Below are 19552 nucleotides of genomic sequence, written 5' to 3'. Positions count from 1 at the left end.
ATCTGTTTTATTCCATTGCATCTGACTTTTATCTTCTCCCTCTCAAATTGCAATTGAATTCTATCATATTACGATCACTGTCTCCCAAGTGTTCCTTTACCTTAAGCTCCCTAATCAAATCTGCTTCATTACACAACACCCAATCCAGAGTTGCCTTTCTTCAAGTAGGCTCAACCACAAATTCCTCTAAAAGGCCATCTCGTAGGTGTTCTACAAATTCCCTCTCTTAGGATCCAGCACCAACCTGATTTTCCCAATCTACCTGAATATTGAAATCGCCCATGACTAATGTAACTTTGGCCTTTTTACATGACTTTTCTCTTTCCCATTGCAATTGACATCTCATATCCTGGCTACTGTTCAGAATCCTGTATATAGCTCTCATCAGGGTCTTTTTACCCTTGCACTTTACTCTATCCGCAGCAATTCTACACCTTTCAATCCTAGGTCACATTTTTCTAAGGATTTGATATCATTTTTTACCAACAGAGGGACAACACCACCTCTGCCTACCTGCCTGTCCTTACCGTACAGGGTATATCTTTGGATGTTAAGCTCCCAAATATGATCTTCTTTCAGCCAAAGCTCAGTAATGCCCACAACATCATAACTGCCAAACTCTAACTGCGCTCCATGATCATCTACCTTATTCCCTTCCCCTGTGCATTCAAATATAACATCTTCAGTCCTGTATCCATTAACCTTTTTGATTTTGTCCCATGTTACACTTCACCTCATCCCACTGACTGCAATTTTGCCCTGTCATCTACATTTCCTTCCTGACCGTATCACTACACACTGCATCGTCTTGTGTACTAACTGCTCCATCTTCTGCCCTGTCATTCTGTTTCTCATTCCCTGCCAACTTAATTTAAATCCTCCCCAACAGCTCTAGCAAAACAGTCCACAAGGGTATTGGTTCAGGTGTAACCCATCCTTTTTATACAAGTTATACCATCTCCAGAAGAGACCTGAATGATCCAGAAATCTGATACCCTGCACCATGCACCACTTCCTCGGCCACTCATTCATCTGTACCATCATCCTATTTCTGCCCTGACTAGCATGTCGTGCTGGAGTAATCCGGAGATTACTACCTTGGAGGCCCTGTCTTTCAGACTTTTCCCTAACTTCCTGTACTTACTACACAAGATCTCTTACCCCTTTGCACCTTGACCTCTGGCTGATCCCCTTCCACCTTGAGAATCTTTTGCACCCATTCTGAGACATCCTAGACTGTAGCACCTGATAAGCAACATTCTAGCTTCTCTTTCAAGAGCACAGCATCTCCTGTCCATCGCCCTAACTATCAAGAGTCCTATCACTAAAACTCTGCCTGATTTTACCCTTCCTTGCTGAACCTCAGTGCCACTGGCCTGGCAGCTATTGCTTTGCCCTGATAGGTCATCCCTTTCCAGCAGTATACAAAGAGGCTTGTTGCTGATGGGAATAGCCACAGGGAGACACTGCACTGACTGATGACTCCCCTTACTTTTACCGGTAGTCACCCATCTACTATCTGAAGCCTGCACTTTGGGTGTGACCACCTCAATAAAAGACTCAACTATAAAGTTTTCATCCTCCAAAATGGTCCTGAGTGCTTCCAGCCCCAGCTCCAGTTCCTCGACTTTTGTCAAGTCAGGAGCTGAAGGTGGGTGTAGTTCATGCAGATGTAATCATCAGGGAGACCATGAGGTACCCTGAAATATCACACTTCAGGGGATAATGTCAGTATGTTGACGGGTTAAAAATAAGCTCTGCCCTCAAAACACAAATATTCCTCCAGCATTTTGTGTAAGTTGATCTGCCTTAAAAACAGTTTAGAAACCCCTTGGCAGGCGGCAAGGCCATGTCTCAGCTTCTCACATTATAAAATTATAAAAACACCTAATAATCTACTTAGCATATTTATGTCTATAATTTGAAAAATTGTAAATTATCCGATAGTTACCTGGGTCCTTTGGAGATATTTTTCTCCATCGAAGTAAGTGGAGTCACTATTCAATAGACAGATCCTCTGGCATAACTGCTGAAGTTTAATGCTCTTCTATCAGGTTCCTTATGAATTCTAATGCCAGGAAATTCCCAGTCAACAACTTCCAGCAAGTTGAAGATTTCAGAGTTCTGCTGTTAGTTTAGAATGAAAGTGCCAGCATCCTCATCAATCATTGTCCATATCAATCACTTGTAATGAAATAGAACAAACATCAATTCTTGAGAAAATGTGGTTTATGTCTTCAGGAATGATTTTACTTACACCCAAACATGAGAAAATATGCAGATGCTGGAAATCCAAAACAACGCACACAAAATGCTGGAGGAACTCAGCAGGCCAGGCAGCATCTGTGGAAAAGAGTAAAGCATCGACATTTCGGGCCGTGACCTTCACCTGGCCTGATGAAGAGTCACAGTTGAAAAGTCGACTGTTTACTCTTTTCCATAGATGCTGCCTGGCCTGCAGAGTTCCTCCAGGATGTTTTGTGTGTTGTTTTTATTTACAACCTCCCTTTTTCTTTTTTTGGATGTTGACTTATGCTATGCTTTGCTTTTATGTGAGCTATTCACCCTCACACCTCACCCAACTCTTCATGAGATGAGAGAATCCTTTGAGCAATGCAAGTATAGTTCACTTAGTATTGTCCTCATCAGAGGCCCATATTTATGTCAGTGGCTACTTCATTAGCATTGGATGTTGGTTAGCCTTGTTTCCTCTGTCCTAATCCCCGATCTCTTTACTTCAATGGAACCAAATTTTGTAAGTTTCTCATTCTGACAATCGAGTCCACTTTTAATATCTCTGCATCAATTAACTGGGAATGAAAGTAAGGATAATGTTAACCAGAATGGCACGTTTTCTCATTTGGCCAGTTGGTCACCAATTCTTATTGGAGTGGTATCATGTAATAGGTTATTATCAGCCTGGGTTAAGGATTTCCCCTGGCGCTAGTTAACTTTGAGAAACTAACAAAGTTTTTCATCTTTAATATTTTTTCAATATAGCAACAGAAGAAATATCTAAGGCTGAAGATGGTGACCATAATTATTCAGTCATACATCAGAGGATGGAAGGTAAGTTTCAAAAGAAAAAGTAATTTTCCTTCGAAGTTTTTGCTGTATGTTCCAGTAAGTCATATAATATGTAAGACTTTTTCATTTTGAATTTAAGCAAAGCTTAACTAGAGTGGAACAATAGCTACCTGAATTCTTAATCCAGCCCCCGAAAGCATAAAATGTATTCCAATCATGAAAGACCCACTCATTGTAAATTACTATTAGTTCTGCACCACATTGAGGTTATCTACATGAGAGTTATTTGTATTAAAATGGGCTTTTGAGATGGATAGAAGATCTGATGTTTAATTTCTATTCCAAGATGCTGTGGGAAGCAAAGGAAGAGATTGCTGGGGCAGTGACAGAGATTTTTGCATCTAGTGTGGGTGACATGATGAGACTGCAAGATAGCAAATGTTCCCTTATTCAAAAAGGGTTCTCTGATCTTGGCAATTTACTTGCAAACTTTTCATCACTATACACAGAGACATCATCAGTGTGCTGTTAATTATGGTGTGCTCTCAGAAAATTTGGCCTTTTTATATTATCAGTCAGCTGATTGGTCGTCATTACGGAAACTCAATTGTAATGAATGGAGCAAATCTCATCACCGATTGGTTGCGTGGCGAGCTTCACGTGTTGTATTAATGGCACACTTTACATACAGCTGAAAGGGACACTAAAGGGTTCATTCATCTCTGGGTTCATAGCGAAAGCTGACATACTAAAGTTAGAAAAGACGGTTTTGCTAATTATAAACTGTAAAATTTGGGTCCATTGCATTGATGATAATCTTTGTCATAGTAAAACGAGGTCTACCTAATCACGAGGAATTCTGGAGATGCTGGAAATTCAAGCAACACACATCAAAGTTGCTGGTGAATGCAGCAGGCTAGGCAGCATCTCTAAGAAGAGGTACAGTCGACGTTTTGGGCCGAGACAAAGGGTCTCGGCCCGAAACGTCGACTGTACCTCTTCCTACAGATGCTGCCTGGCCTGCTGTGTTCACCAACAACTTTGAGGTCTACCTAATAAAGTGGCTGTTGAGTATAGATTATCTTTTTTTCCTAGGGTCGAATGTCAAATACCAGATGGTATAATTTTAAGGTGTGAGAGAGAAAGTTTTAAGGAGATTTGAAAGGCAAGGTTTTATTTACACAGGGTGGGTGCATGGTATTTGCTGCCAGGGGAGGTGGTAGAAGCAGATATGGTTGCAATGATTAAGAGGCATTTAGACAGCCTCACTAATAAGCAGTGAATAGAAGGATACAGATTGTGAGCAGGCACATGGGATTAGACTGATGTCATGGTTGGAGCAGATGTTGTCGGTGGTAGGATTGGTTCCTGTACTGTACTGTTCTGTGTTCTGTGATGAGGCTACACATGATGATGCACAGTTCTGATTGCCCTCAACTACAGGAAAGAAGTGGCAGCCAAAGAGCGTAGATGAGAATCACCATGGTGTTTCTTGAATTGCAGGACTTTGGTTACAAGGAAAGATTTGATAGGATATGTTTGTTCTTATAAGACTGTGGGAGGGAGAGGGATGGCCTTGTTGAAGTTTGTATGATTAAAACTAGAGGACATAGGTTTAAGATGAGAGGGGAGAAACCTAAAGGCATTTTAAGGGAGAAGTTTTTCCACACAGAGGGTAGTGATTATGTAGAATGCCATACTAGGGAAAATGGAAAAGGCAGATACGATTGGAATGTTTAAAAGGCATTTGGACAGGTACTTGGATAAGAAAGGAGGACAGACATAGGGACCTAATGTGGTTGAAAGAGATTATCATAGATAGACATCACAGTCAGCATGGGCAGGTTGCAGCAAAGGACTTGTTTCTGTGCTCAGCAACTCAATGATTTCCAGCCAAGCACGTAGCAACATAATCAAGGTGGTGGAAAAGCGAATGGTGCCGCTATCAGGGCTCAATGAGATACTACAGACGATGTGCAGCCACGTTAAGGGGAAGATATCTTCTCTACAAAAAGGATGGATTCTACTTTATATTTGTTTCCTTTTCCTCTACGCACACCCTCCACTTCCCCACTATAGGCACGCAAACTTTTGCGGGAATTAAAACACCAGAAGCGTTGTGAGGAGTCGGCTACAACAATTGCAGCCTATTGGCGAGGAACTCAGGTATGAAGAGTTGCTATTTCCTGCTGGGTTACCTACGGACTATTAAAACTCATTTCATTCCCTGACCACTTCAAACTGAAGCAACTTTAATGTGTCCGTCTCTCCATGGAAGAAGCTCATTCTTTTCACGTAATTGTTCAATGTTTATTTGAAAGAAATTGTTTACTCTTGGCTTCAGCTAATTTCTCTTGTACTGCTTCCATTTTCTCCCCTCTGCTACCTTTCTTTGTAATAACTATTCAGGCCCGAAAGGATCTGAGGCAACTGAAGGAGGCGGCTAAGCATAAAAACGCTATTGCTGTTATTTGGGCTTACTGGCTTGGATACGAGGTATTTCACAACATCAGCCCTCATCTCTGCAACATTTATCCTTCACACCCCTCTGTCTTTCACTCTTAACTATTAATATATTCTGTGCTCATGAGAAAAGCATGATGAAACCAGCAATATCCCCTTTCAGAAATGTTAGATTGCTAATGCAATAATCTGCTGCATGCCATTGTATAATGCAGCATGTGATGTGTTAACTTGAAAACTGTATTTTGTGGGATGAAAGATCACTGCGACTTACTAACTACCATTATTGTTTCAAGGTTAGATGTTATTTTAACTGTGAAATGTTACTTAGCATTCATAATTCACATAGATAATTGTGTTACCCAGCTGGGTAGTACTTTGGTCAACAGTAGTTGCTATCCTGCATGTGAAAGAAAGTAATTTTGCATACTTCCTCAGTGAAGTTAATTATTTGCAATGGTCAACAAGACTTAGCCAAGTCTTCAAAAGGAAAAGGGAAGTTAAAAAGGGTTGGAAGAAGAGTTCACCATGTCCTCTCTTGTACAAATCATGGCACATGTGCATAGTAATAATCTGTATGGTTATATGTATGGGGCAGAGAGGGAGGGGAGGTGCTAAGTTTGCAGAGGACTGAGAGAAGAGTTTGAGGTTGCAGCAGGGAAGGGGTGGCAATAGAAGATTTCAACATTGCACTACTTCTCTCCAAATCTTTGCCTGGTTACCCAATCAAAGCCTCATGGGACCTCGGGTTCCAGTTGTCTTTGTTTGCTCTCTGATGATACATTTGAGTTTAGGTTGCTCTGTACTAACGCTATAGAGAACCTAATGTAGTAAGGGTGAGTATAATATATTTGAGACTGCTAAGTTTACGTCAATGTCTGGGATAGATATGGAGAAGAATGCACATACTTGGGTAGGGTCAGAACTTTAATTTTATACCCAAGCAGACTCAGTTGTGTGAGTTGGTTTATTTATGTACAAATATACATAATTATAGTGCAGATTAACACAGCTGAAGAGAAATTCCTTTCCTCCAAGTAAAAAATCTATTATTAGAATGTCCCATGTTTTAATGTTCCATGACATTCAAGGCCTGGGCATGATACTTAACTATGGCTGAGGAATGATGTCAAGAAACCTTTCACAATCTGGAATACCTCAGAGACTTAGTTTTTCTGTATTCCATGCCCTGGGAGATAATTAAGTACATTTTTGCAAGTAATGGAATGAGTAGAACTTGTGACATTTTCCACTTGAGCTAGATAACAATCTATCAATCAGTATACTGTTTAATTTTACACACCTTCTCCATCAAAACCTATATCCTAACTGGTAGAAAAGAGTTAGAGATAAGTGTTTCATCAGTGTAAAAAGTCGTGCGGAAAGGGTGATTTATCTGTAACTATAGTTAGAATTCTCATGCCCACATTTCCTTTGAAACATTTAAGGAACCTAAGGAATTATTGTTTGTGCAGTATTTTGAATGAATTAAAATGAAGCAATTTTTCTTTCTACCTGCATTGTAACAGCAAGGTTGGGAAGGAAGTTTTGAAGTTTTCTTCCTGCTTAGCTCTTTTAAATGACAAATAGCTAGTGGCAAAACTAGCCAATGACTGATGAATATTTAATAAAGTAACAATCATGAGACTGGGAAGGCTGACTAATTGAAATAGTTAAATACAGTTTTGAGCCTAGAAGGCTGCAATATACCTTGTTAGAAAATGTGGTGCTGTTTGAACGTGTGTCAACTTTGTCCAAGAAATGTCGGAAACTGAGTTAGCAAGACCAGAGTGGAGTAAGATGGAGAATTACTAACAGGCAACAGAAGTTTCAGCATCACCCTAGTATATTGAACAGATGTATTCTGCAAAGCCGTTCTCTAATTTGATTTAGATTGCCCAAAGTAGACTATATGAAGAGCAGCAAACACATTATGCTACACTAAGTGCTACAAGTGAGTCACTGTTACGCCTCAGTGGAATGTTTAAGTCCCTGGATTGTGATAGGTTCTGAAATACATCTGTTGTATCTCCAGTGGTTTTGCTCTCATTGCCTCTTCTCCCAACCCAGAATTACCATATCTTTCTCCTTGTCCTCAGCTTCCACCCTCTTTCAACAAAACCTTTCCAGTATGATACCAGCACCAGAAACATCACCTTTTGCACTTCCCTTATGCATTGTCAATAAACTTTGCTTCTGGGAAGCTTCTGATAGTGAAGATGAGAAAACCTTCGCATTCTGTATGACAGCAGGAACCATCACCATCGTGATGATTGATGAACCAGACAGAGGTCAAGGAAGGGGCCTGAAACAAAGAGAAAGAGATAGATTGAACTTGTGCATGTTCTCATTGGTATACACCTTAGATAGGTGAGCTAAATGGAGTTAAAGGAGAAATTGTTCAATATGAACAAGTTCAGTCAAATAAAGAGTGGTGGTGGAGGGGGACTGGTTTAGTCTCTGTTGGGAAGAAGCAAAAATCTCTTGGATTGTAACTCCAAAACATAAAACCAATTGAAAGAAAATCAAGGAAGCCAGGGATAATGGGTGTATATTTAGTTTTACTTTAGTGCACTTCTGACATGGTTGCATAATGACATATGCCATTCACATACTTTTACATATAACCCGTAATAAATTATGTAAACCACAAACAATGCTTAATCAAACAATCTATTTACAATATTACTGAATATTAAATATGCTAGAGTCAACATGTATGATAATTTTGGTCTTAATGTGCAGACTGGTGCAGGTTTGGAGGAGGAAAGGAGTGTAAGTAAACTATGGAGAAATTGAGATGGCCAGTGTCACCCTGGCACTTTGCAGTGTAATCTTAAGGGATATGAAGATATGTCCAGGTGGATGGTGAATTTAGAAGGAAGGAGGAAAAGTCCACTGTGCACAGAACAGATCCTGGAACTGAATGGTCAGCTCAAGTTCCTGTGTACTAATACACTTTAAGTAGCATTTGCCATTGCCATTTACAGAAAGACATGGCACAAGATCCAAGTTGTCAGTCTCAAAGAAAAATGTTATTTAGCAGATGAAGAGGTGAGAGTAAATGAATAATTGAAAGAATGAGATCTTCAGGAGTGAAGACAATGCTCATTTGGAGATAGTTGTCCAAAACCAATCCAACACTTTGTTGGAGATCTGATTGTCAAAGCCAGTTGATCTGGTTCAATGAAATCTGAGGAGAGGCACTTCTGGCAGGTGTGGTTCCCATTTGGCTCCTGATAACCTTACAAGGAGCATTCAATAAAAACCTGGTCCAATTGAGAAGTATACTATTGAACAGGTAAAATCGTTTTAGCAAGTTAAATTCCCACAGGATTTCTGCATAAATGGATCCCTGAACTTTGATTTTCAAATTGTAATATGTTTCACACTTAGACTTCTAACTGACCAATAACAAAGCACATAGATATACAGATGCAAACACGGGGAAATCTGCAGATTTATATGTGTTATTGAATTTCAAGCAACACATATAAAAATTGCTGGTGAACACAGCAGGCCAGGCTGAATTCTCCTATCTTCCTCCCCCTCCCACTTTCAAATCTCTTACTATCTCTTCTTTCAGTTAGTCCTGACGAAGGGTCTCGGCCCGAAACGTCGACTGTACCTCTTCCTAGAGATGCTGCCTGGTCTGCTGCGTTCACCAGCAATTTTTATGTGTTGCTAGATATATAGATGTCGAGTTTAGTCTAGCTGTTGTTATGGAATTCCAGAGAAGAATATTCTGTAATTGAACTTTACATTGTGGTGTTTAATATACAGTATTTTCTGTTGATTATTCTACAACCTTGTTTGTGTGTGGACATTTAAACCTGCTCATGTGGCATGCTTTCTCAGATTTAATTCATTTTCTTTCACTGACTTTTGGGAGCAATCCTTTTCTATTTATCTGCTTCGCTTTTATTTCTACCAATCCATCTCTTCATCCATTATGTGCGACCTTCTAGGCACGGAGAGAATTGAAACGCCTGAAGGAGGAGGCCAGGCGTAAACATGCGGTTGCTGTCATTTGGGCTTATTGGCTTGGACTGAAGGTATTTCCCCATTCAATCTCCCTATAAATTTGATCCTGATGAAAACTGTATTAATCACTAATCCTGATCATTCCAGACTTCTACTAACGTAAGTCAGTCACTCCAGTAAAATTTGTTTTGTCAATTTCTTTAACTGAAGCCAGCAAAGTTTTATTGAAGTTAGTTTAAAGCTTTTCTCTTTACCAGTGACACACCTGTGTCTTGTCACAGTTGGAGTTTATTGAAGTTGGCACTCAAACCCAAGTGAACTGTCACTATTTAACTAGTTAGTAAACAAATATCATCCACACCAGTTGTCTCACATAACTCTCACTCTTGTATTTTTACTGTGTCAAAAGTACATAGCTAGGGATAATCCAGAATGGAAAAATGGAAAGAATAGAAAATACTCAGCAGGTCAGGCCACATCTATGGAACAGAATCATTCTGATCAAGATTCTTCAACCTGAAACATGCACCTTTGTTTCTCTTCCACAGATGCAGCCTGATTTGCTGAATATTAAAACATTCTCTATTTTTATTTTAGATTTACAGTGTCTCTAGTTTTTATGATTTTCAAGTACCTCATAAATATTTCTCTGCCCAACATACACGTGTACACTTTTGGATAAACTTAACTCCTTCAAATTTGCTAATTTCACTCAGCTTCATGCTTAGCTAATTGGAGATATTCCAATCAAAAATTTATCTGAGGCTTGCTGTATGAGATTACAAATATTCTGTGGTGATATTTTCTTTTAAGCTTCAGCACAAGAGTCCACAACCATCTATTTCTGCAGTTAGCTTTAAAAGGATATTTGTAGACTTAGCTGATGGGTAATTTGCCCTAAAATCTTGTAACCAGGCCCATCTCAAGGGCTTTTCAGTACGCAGCACCGCAAACCATGAAGAACATTGGTGCACGGTTATGTTACACTATTGGCTTAAGATTTTGTGGGGTACAAAGAAAACAGTGTCACCTTTAACTTGATTGTTAATGTAACTTTTTAGGGAAATAGTAGTATCTTTTGCAATTATTCACAACATAATAGCTATTGCTGCTGATTTGAAAGACTATAGTGAGTTTTAAATGTCAAGTGAGAGCTAATGCAACATTTACATCCTCAGGCTTTGGTCGTAAGGTTAATTGTTAGCATCAGTTAGATCAGAGGTATGACTCTATGGTCATCGACAACTCTGTGGCAACCTACAGCCTGTTCTCCCTTCATCAATATGTCATATGTGCTCCTTTAGTGCTCTTACATCTCTTCGTCCTTTGCTATGATGACAAAGCCAGATCATTGGATGGGCAACATGCTACATGAAAGAAACATTAGACCCGAACTCTAGTTAACATTGTCAGGAGATGATTGTTTCTTTGTCCTTCCAATGGGAAAGTATGCAAGGGCTTGTGAAGCAATGAACCGCAGTGACATCATTAAAATGATAAACTCACAATGGGGGTATCACAGATTCAAACCCATGGCACATCACTTAATGCTGTAATTGCTACAGCATTCCTGACTGAGCACTTAGTGATTCCTGCTGTGTGATAGGGCACGTCAATGGAAAAAGGATGTATGTTCACAGGAAAGCAAGATAACTCAACACATTTTTATTCCTCCTTTCTAAATTTAAGCTCAAGGTTTAAAGTGCCCAGTGCAAAGTATTTTTAAATGTTCAGAGAATGAAAGGTGTTGCTGTTCAATGGGACTTGGGTATTCTTAATACAAATCACTAAGTTATACAGATACTGCAAATAACTTGAAAAGCAAATGTTGTCTATTATTGCAAGAGTACTGGAGTACAAGACTGAAGATGTTTTATGGAATTACGTAGGGAGTGATATTAATGTTACTGATTTTTTGAGCAAAAATCTGGTTTCCCTAATTAAGGAAGGATATATTTGGGACAGAGGGAGTACAACAAATCTTTACCTAATTAATTACAGGGATGAAGAGTTTGAGCTATGACAAATGATTAAGCAGACAGAGTCTTGAATTTGGAAACAGGGGTTGTCTCATTGAAACAAACCAAATTATTATAGAACCTCTCATGGTGGAACAAGAATGATATATCCCTTGAATGAAGTATCTGCAAATTAAGGAGATAATCATTAAAGACATTCTGGATGATTCTTCACTCAGAGTATAGAATCTCTGGAATTCTCTCCTCATGAGAACCATGCAGGCTTAGTCATTGAGTATGATGGATAGATTTCTAAATATTAAGGAAATATGGAGTCTCTGGAGAAGATCAGCCAGGGTCTTCAGAATCAGAATCTGAATCACTATCAGGTTTATTATCACTGGCATTTGTCGTGAAATTTGTTAACTTAGCAGCTGCTGTTCAATGCAATAGATGATAAAATAGAAAGTACAATAAATAAATAAGTAAATCAATTACAATAATATATTGAATAGTTTTAAAGTAGTGCAAAAACAGAAATAATATATATTTTTAAAAAGTGAGGTAGCGTTCACAGGTTTAATGTCCAATTAGGAATCATATGGCAGAGGGGAAGAAGCTGTTCCTGAATTGCTGAGTGTGTGCCTTCAGGTTTCTGTATCTCCTACCTGATGGTAACAGTGATAAAAAGGCATGCCCTGGGCGATGGGGGTCCTTAATAATGGACGTCTTATTGGATGGTGATCTTATTGAATAACGAAGGCCTGGAGCGCAAATGACACACTCTTGCTCCAGTAACATATATACTTCAGGACATAGGTTTACTTGGAAAACTGCATTAGGACTTAACTTTACTATCCTTTCCCTACTCCCCAAAAAGCTGTATCTGTACTTTCTAATACACCTAACAAGCTCATAACTCCATACCAAGTCTGATTTCCAGGTTAAGTGTTGTGAGACATAGTCCTAACAGGATAAAGAAAAAAATGGGGAAAAGATTAGGTGGGATTTTTCACAACATAAAGTAGAACTTGGAATGCTCTTAATAATGAATGCCAGATGGGATGTGACTAGAAGGATAGACAATTGCACTTTTATCCTTCTATTCACTGTATACTCGTGCTAAAGAAATCGGGGTTTTCTTGTGGATTCAAGCCTATGCACATCATTTTTGCCAATTGCAAGGTAAATGCATCTTGTGATCTGAAGCAAAACCACACTCGATAGACTTGGATGGAACATCTATGAACATTATCGCAATCAAATTCACAGAAATCAAGAAAGATTCATCAGTTGCATTCCTAGACGTTCACATGATTCAACTGCAACTTGCTTGAACTCAGAAAAGAGGCTAATATTCAAATGCATCACTAGAAGCTGGGATACACACTTTGTAAATTCTGCTTTTGAACTAGCAAGTTTCTTGAGTCTTGCTATTTCTAATCTTTAGGATGATGTTAAAGCCATTAAATTTATGTTATAAAGAGTAATAATTATACTTTCAACAGCTGTGAGTATACATATTTACCTGTGAGCCATAGTTTTGCAATATTCTGAAAACCAGTACACTAACCTGCTGTTGGTACCTAATCCTTTGCTAACATTTCCATTGGCAGATTGTATGTTTACATGTGCCTGTTGCAACGCAAGTTTTATTCTTTGAGTAATACTGATTTTGATATTTTTTTAGTGAAATTAAATTGATTTTAAGATTCCTAAATATTATCCAAGTGATTCCTGAATTCAACTGTTCCTGTCAATGGTAGATCCCTTGAGGAAATTGCTCTTAATTGTCACAGATATGATGGTAGTTCACAAACAAACTTTAAAAAAACCACTGGTATTAATTGCCTATCTGCCTATTTCCTCTCTTTCCATAGGTACGCAGAGAATATAGAAAGTTCTTTCGTGCAAACGCAGGCAGGAAAATCTATAATTTTACCATTCAAAGAATTGTAAGTTGATAAAAAAAATTGTTTATCTAATTGCTGTGTGATTTAAAAGCTTATTGGCTTATCAAGTTTAAAGGCTTATTCATGACCTCTGGCATATGGCAAGAAAATGCAATATTTAGAAGTAATGATCATTTACGAACAGCAAATAGCCGTTGAGTGAAACAGAATTGTAATTTTATCATCTACAAGCTAAGATTAATCTAATAAATGTATTAAGCTAATATTAGTTGTACCATTAGGAGAAAAACAATACATATCTATAAATAGAAACCTATCCGAATTTGTACTTGACACAGTTAATATCCAATTTCAGATGTTCTATTCTTGATGCTAGAGAGCAAGTGGGTTCTTTGATTCCACCATTTTGTGTGAGTCAACCTAGACTGATAGCACTTTCCCCTCAAGGTCAGCGCTACTTAGTAAAACTCTAAAGTAGTTATTAAGCACTTATATCAAGGCAAACCAGCACTTTGTCTTGACTCCAGAAGGTGTTAAACTGTGGTCCTGCCTACTTTTTCAGGTAGATATTAAGCATTCCAGGCTACTCTGAAAACTAAACTAAATGTAAAAATCGGCAATGTTATACTATAGCCACACGTACCAAGAATCAGTGAAAAGCTTGTCTTGCATACAGTTTACACAGTTTAAATCATTACACAGTGCACTCAGCTAGAATAAGGTAAAACAATGGAGAATAAAGTGTGGCAGCTACTGAAAAACATGCAGTGCAGGTAAACAATAAAATGCAAGATCATAATGAGGTAGATTGTGAGGGCAAGGGTCCATGGTATTGCACAAGAGGTCTGTTCAAGAGTCTGATGACAGTGGGATAGAATCTGTACTTGACCCTGGTGATGCATGCTTTCTGGCTTTTGTATCCTTTGACTGATGGTTAGAGAACAGAAGAGAGAATGTCTGGGGGGGGGGGGCAGGGTTTGATTATGCTGGCTGCTTTACTGTCCTAGCAAGAATCATAAACAGGATCCCTAGAGGGGAGAGACTGGTTTCTGTGATATGTTGAGCTGTGTCCACAACTCTCAAATAAATTACACTGAAAGTATGACCCCATTCTTAATAAGAGGAAAATGTCAGTAAAGACAGGAATTAATGGCACAACTATAGATGTTTAGAATCAATGATATGGCTTTCCCATATAAAATGGTGTTTAAATGCAGTTTTTTATACTGTGTATGGTTATCTAAGTGTGCATTAATAGGTCTGAAAGGGCCCTAAAAGCCTCTGTGTCTGTTGGTCTTTTTCATTTGCAACAATCCATTTCAAGCATTAGCTATTTAAAGTGCCATGTCATGAAGGTCAGGGAAAGGTTATTCACAGATATGTGGATTTTGGCTAATCGGGAATCTGGATTCAGTCCCATGCCAAAAGGCAAGATGCTGAAGTTTCCAAGTGTTCAGACATTGGGTAATTGGGGGTAGGAATAAGAGCAAAGAGTAAATTGTTGTCACCATGTTGTAGAAGTCCAGACATAACTGACATCACTGGATCAACCATACCGCAGACTCATATATCACATAAATCCTGAAACGAGAGTGCTTTATCTCTGCAGACCATCACGTGTCACCATTGTTCCTTGATCTGGGAGGTAAAGTGCTGTAGTGCTGGCAAAGAAATTTGTTTTCCATTGACATGTATTCTGTTTTGAAAAACAGTATGTGAAAGGGCCATGTCCTCAGAGAAAATAGTTACTAATCCTGACTTGTCACCAGTCACTAACTGGAATGTACTGCTATTGCATTAATCCAGATGCAGAAGTACTTTGTGGATCTGAAGAAGAACTTGCCTTCACTGTCCCCAACTGAGAAGACTTGGCCAGCGAGGCCTTACCTTTTCCTGGAGAGTACACACACAGAATTGAAGAGGATCTTCCATCTGTGGAGGGTAGAAAACAAAATTACATTTGTTGGATATTCATAGTTAAATACTTTGGTGCATTTTTCCTCTCCCCCTGCCTTCTCCACCTCACCCACTTGAACCTATCATTTACTCCACTTGCTTGATTTATTTGGTCAAATCCCACCCCCATTGCCTCCATTCTCTGCCCATTCATTCCTCCCCTCCCCACTTGCCTGACTACCTCATTTCCTCGATCACCATTCTCGCAATGTCTCCCACATTCTCTTGTTTCCCCAATTCCTCCTTTTCTAGCCTTATTATGAAACCCATCCTAATTTCCAAATTCCATTCCCCTGACAGTGAATTCCGATCTACAGTTGCTTTGATTTCAGAATCCCTGAACCAGGAGATTGAGGAAAAAATTTTCTTCTTCTGTACTGCTTGTCAATGGATTCTGCAGTATGTGCAAATGCGTGACTGTTTATTGACAGCATGATGAAGAATGCCTGATACACTGGTACCAGTTTTCTAGTGGCTTGCAAACTGAATGTCCCATTCTGAAGCTGGGAGGAATTAGTTAATGATTTAGAAAGATTCAAGATAAGCCTTTGTTGTAAAACATTGTGCCAAACGTCATCAGATGTTACAGATAGGAAAGTACAAATCACAGGGCAAGGCATTCCACATTAAAGATTTTACCTTAATTGTACAATATAGACTGAATATACCACATGTTTTGTGAATAATGTTTTAAAAATCTCTTTGCCTGTTTGATTTGTATTTTGGTATTCTGGTGTCATTAAGAGCAAAATAACACAAGCTCACATGATTTGTTGGACAGCGTACATGTTGAAGTACATTGTTTACTCTCTGTTTGTAGTATAACGTAGAAAAAAATTAAACAATATTTACAATCAGTTATTGTTTACAGTGCAAGAAATACAGAGATCAGTTCACAGACCAAAAGAAAGCCACTTTTGAAGAGAAGCTTGAGGCAAGTGAGCTTTTCAAGGACAAAAAGGCTTTGTACACCAACAGGTAATAGCTGATGTCAGCCATCATGTGCAATAGTTTGCAAAGTGCCCTTGATAAGCACGATGTTTAAAATGTGAATAAGTAGTCATTGCTATTATGATGCAATGAACAATATGTAGTTTAATCCATCTCTTTTAGATGACCTGATTTTGGCTGTGTGATTGATTAAATTCTTAACTCCCAAAAAAGAGAGATACATTTTAATTTGAAGAAAGGTAGTAATTAGAACACTGAAATTGTCATGCATGCAAACTTCTATGAGCATCGTGACTATTATCTAACATAAGTATATTGTGCAATTCATTCAAGAGTTACAATAATCATCTGGAAGTAACTAAAGCTCTGCTCTGGATCTGTTTTGTTGCTCTTTCCTCACACTTCTTCACATTCTTTATTTTTCAAATACTTACCCAACTTGATCTTAAAAAGTATGACCTTATATAATAACAAGCAACACACATCAGAGTTGCTGGTGAACACAGCAGGCCAGGCAGCATCTGTAGGAAGAGGTGCAGTCGACGTTTCAGGCCGAGACCCTTCGTCAGGACTGAAATGTCGACTGCACCTCTTCCTACAGATGCTGCCTGGCCTGCTGCGTTCACCAGCAACTTTGATGTGTGTTGCTTGAATTTCCAGCATCTGCAGAATTCCTGTTGTTTACCTTATGTAATAATTCATTCATCAATCCAACAGGTTTCAATATGAAGACAAACTTATTAAGTGAATCCTTATGTCTCAATTCATGATACTTGGAAATAATCTTTCATTACCTACTATCTTAAAATCTTACAATTTTGAGAAGAGAACCTTTTATTTTAATTCCAGTGGAAAGTGCATATGTGTATAGGCATTAGGAGATGATGGAATATGATGAAGCAGTTAATCAATACTTCTACTTGTACATTAAAAATAATTGCTCAGTTAATGTGCCATACCCTGCCTGTACCTGGAACTGAATCCAGCAAGTTGGTGCCTCTCAGAGAGAAGGTGCCAATCTTACACTTTAGTGATAATGGTCAAATGGCTTTAATAGAGTTTAAACCACATCAAGTTTGCCATAGAAGCATTTGTCTAATCAGAAGAATTTATTTATATTTATTTTCTGAAACAAACTAGAGGAAGATATAACTAAAATTATTAAAGGAATTAATGGTAAGAATATTGTTGCTTGTTGATTAATTTGATGAGCATTCATAGGGAATTGTGTCTATCGTTCTTGAACTCTTTGACTAGACAGTGAAACTTTCCTCCAGTATTTGATGTTCTGGTTAATTGAAAAGAAAGTGATGACACCAATATGTAAAAGAGTAAATTTCATTTTTGGAATTTTCTACTGCAGCGTTCCACAACCTTTTCAAGGAGATTATCTGGAAATCAGTAAGAACCCCAAATACCAGAAGCTAAATGGTGCAGTCGAAGAGAAGATACTTCTGGCAGATGTTGTAAACAAGATTAACAGAGCTAATGGCAAGGTAAGAGAGGGTTTTTTTTATATGTAATTTTGTGTTTACACTTTACTGAATGTCAAGGCCAGTATTTATCATTGAGAAGTTTGTGGTAAGCGACCTATTTAAACCATTGTAGACTACAGTAGCAGTACAATATTAATTGAGGAAAACTGTTTAAAGTCAACTACTTACAAGTCTAACCAGATATAGAAGGAGAATTTCTATTGCTGTGGTCAGCAGTGAAACAGGTGGTTTATTTATAACAATGCAGTAGTTTGCTGGTTACCATTACTGATACTAGATTCTTCATTTCAGGTTATTCAGGTAACAAATAAATTAACTAGATAGTGTGATAGATTTAATTTGTGTCAAGATTACTCATTAATTAACACAATCACTATGTGCCATATCCTATTCTGTGAGCCTGAAATGACCTCATGAATAGGTACTGCCTCAATATATTTTCTAAGTACAGAGAAGGTGTGATTGCTCTGGTTGAGGGTGCTGAAAAAATTCTCCGGGGTGGTGCTCTGGAGAGGGTCCTGATGAGATTCACTTGGATGTTGCCTGGGATGAAGTGCCTCAGTTGTGTGTTTGGTTTCTTTAAAGTGGGAAAAGGCTGAGGGGAAAGCTGGTAGTGGTATGTAAAATTGTGAAGGGCATCATTGAATAGACAATAGTAATTTTTTTCTCCAAAGCTGAGGATTAAAGTGAGGAGTAGGAGGCTTAGAGGAGATATAAGGAAAAACCTTTTCTCGTCCAGAGTGAAGTTGCAATTTGGAAAGCACTCTCTAAAAAAGTGGATGAGGCAGAGAGCCTTACAACATTTAAGTCGTATTATGCAAATATGTGAACCACCAAGGCACAGAAAACTGTAGACTGTGCTGGTAAAAGGGAAGGATATTGATGAGTATTTGATGGTTGACATGGACAAAATGGGTGAAAGGGCCTCTTTCCGATCCATAACACCAAACTGCAGAAACCTTGTGTGAATTTAAATTCTGGAGCTCCAAGAAAATTCTGAGCAACAGTATCTGTATTCTGATCACAACTTTAATTGGAAAGGCAGGATGTCAAGTGATAGAGTGGATAAATAGAATATGAGATTCATTTTTGGTTGGTGTAGAATAGTGAGATCTGATTCTTGACCCTGACCCATGATGATTCAGTTCATCTTCATGGATCATGGACGATGGTGACATAATGAGTCTTGGTGCCTCTGCTGTATCATTTGTGCTATGTTGCTTATTTGAACATGAATCTCAGGGTTGTATATGGTGACATATCTACGGTTTCATAATAAATTTACCTTGAACTTTGAATTTGATGCTGGGTGCCTGTGATGCTATTGCAAGTAAGTGTTTCATTGCACCTATGCACACTTATACTTATGACAATAAGTTTGACTTTGACTCTGACCTGGAATAAAAGAAATTAAGTTTCCTATTACTGTTAAGTGAACATCAGCTAAAAGTACATGGATATTAACTCCATGCCCTTCTTAGGATATTATGACTAGTCACTATGGTGATGTATTAGAGGAATTATCACCACATTCCAGAAAGGATGGGAGAAGTGGAGGGGAAATAACACAATTAACTCTTTTAAGACCATAAGACGTAGGAGGAGAATTTTTTTGCACTTATAAGCATTGAAAAGTTGGGAAGAAATGTCATTTGGCACTCTCAGTTGCAGAGAGTAAGCATGTCACTGGTGGCTTTAAATGTACACTTCAATTCTGCAAATATGGATTGTATTTCTACCTCCAGTTAAAATTTGTGAGTGGCCTTTGGGTGCTCTGGCAAAAGAAATCCTTTCATTTGATGAG

The 19552-nt window shown here is 38.4% G+C and overlaps 1 protein-coding gene across 4 annotated transcripts in view; it reads left to right on the top strand.

Moving 5' to 3' along the window:
- The window catches only part of myo1b (myosin IB), a 274322-nt gene that overhangs the window by 239426 nt on the left and 15344 nt on the right, over nt 1–19552 (top strand). For 2 of the 4 annotated variants that reach the window (XM_072261652.1, XM_072261653.1), the window contains exons 22-29: nt 3001–3069; nt 5107–5193; nt 5437–5523; nt 9459–9545; nt 13313–13387; nt 15152–15286; nt 16173–16279; nt 17616–17748. In XM_072261652.1, the coding sequence (XP_072117753.1) occupies nt 3001–3069; nt 5107–5193; nt 5437–5523; nt 9459–9545; nt 13313–13387; nt 15152–15286; nt 16173–16279; nt 17616–17748 (780 nt within the window). The remainder of the gene's footprint in view (nt 1–3000; nt 3070–5106; nt 5194–5436; nt 5524–9458; nt 9546–13312; nt 13388–15151; nt 15287–16172; nt 16280–17615; nt 17749–19552) is intronic. The other 2 variants (XM_072261654.1, XM_072261655.1) reach the window with 2 other exon arrangements.

The sequence above is a fragment of the Mobula birostris genome, chromosome 6, assembly GCF_030028105.1.
Source record: "Mobula birostris isolate sMobBir1 chromosome 6, sMobBir1.hap1, whole genome shotgun sequence".
Taxonomy (NCBI): Eukaryota; Metazoa; Chordata; class Chondrichthyes; order Myliobatiformes; family Myliobatidae; genus Mobula; species Mobula birostris.
The sequence above is the reverse complement of the archived record's forward strand: the minus strand, read 5'-3'. Positions and strand labels throughout refer to the sequence as shown.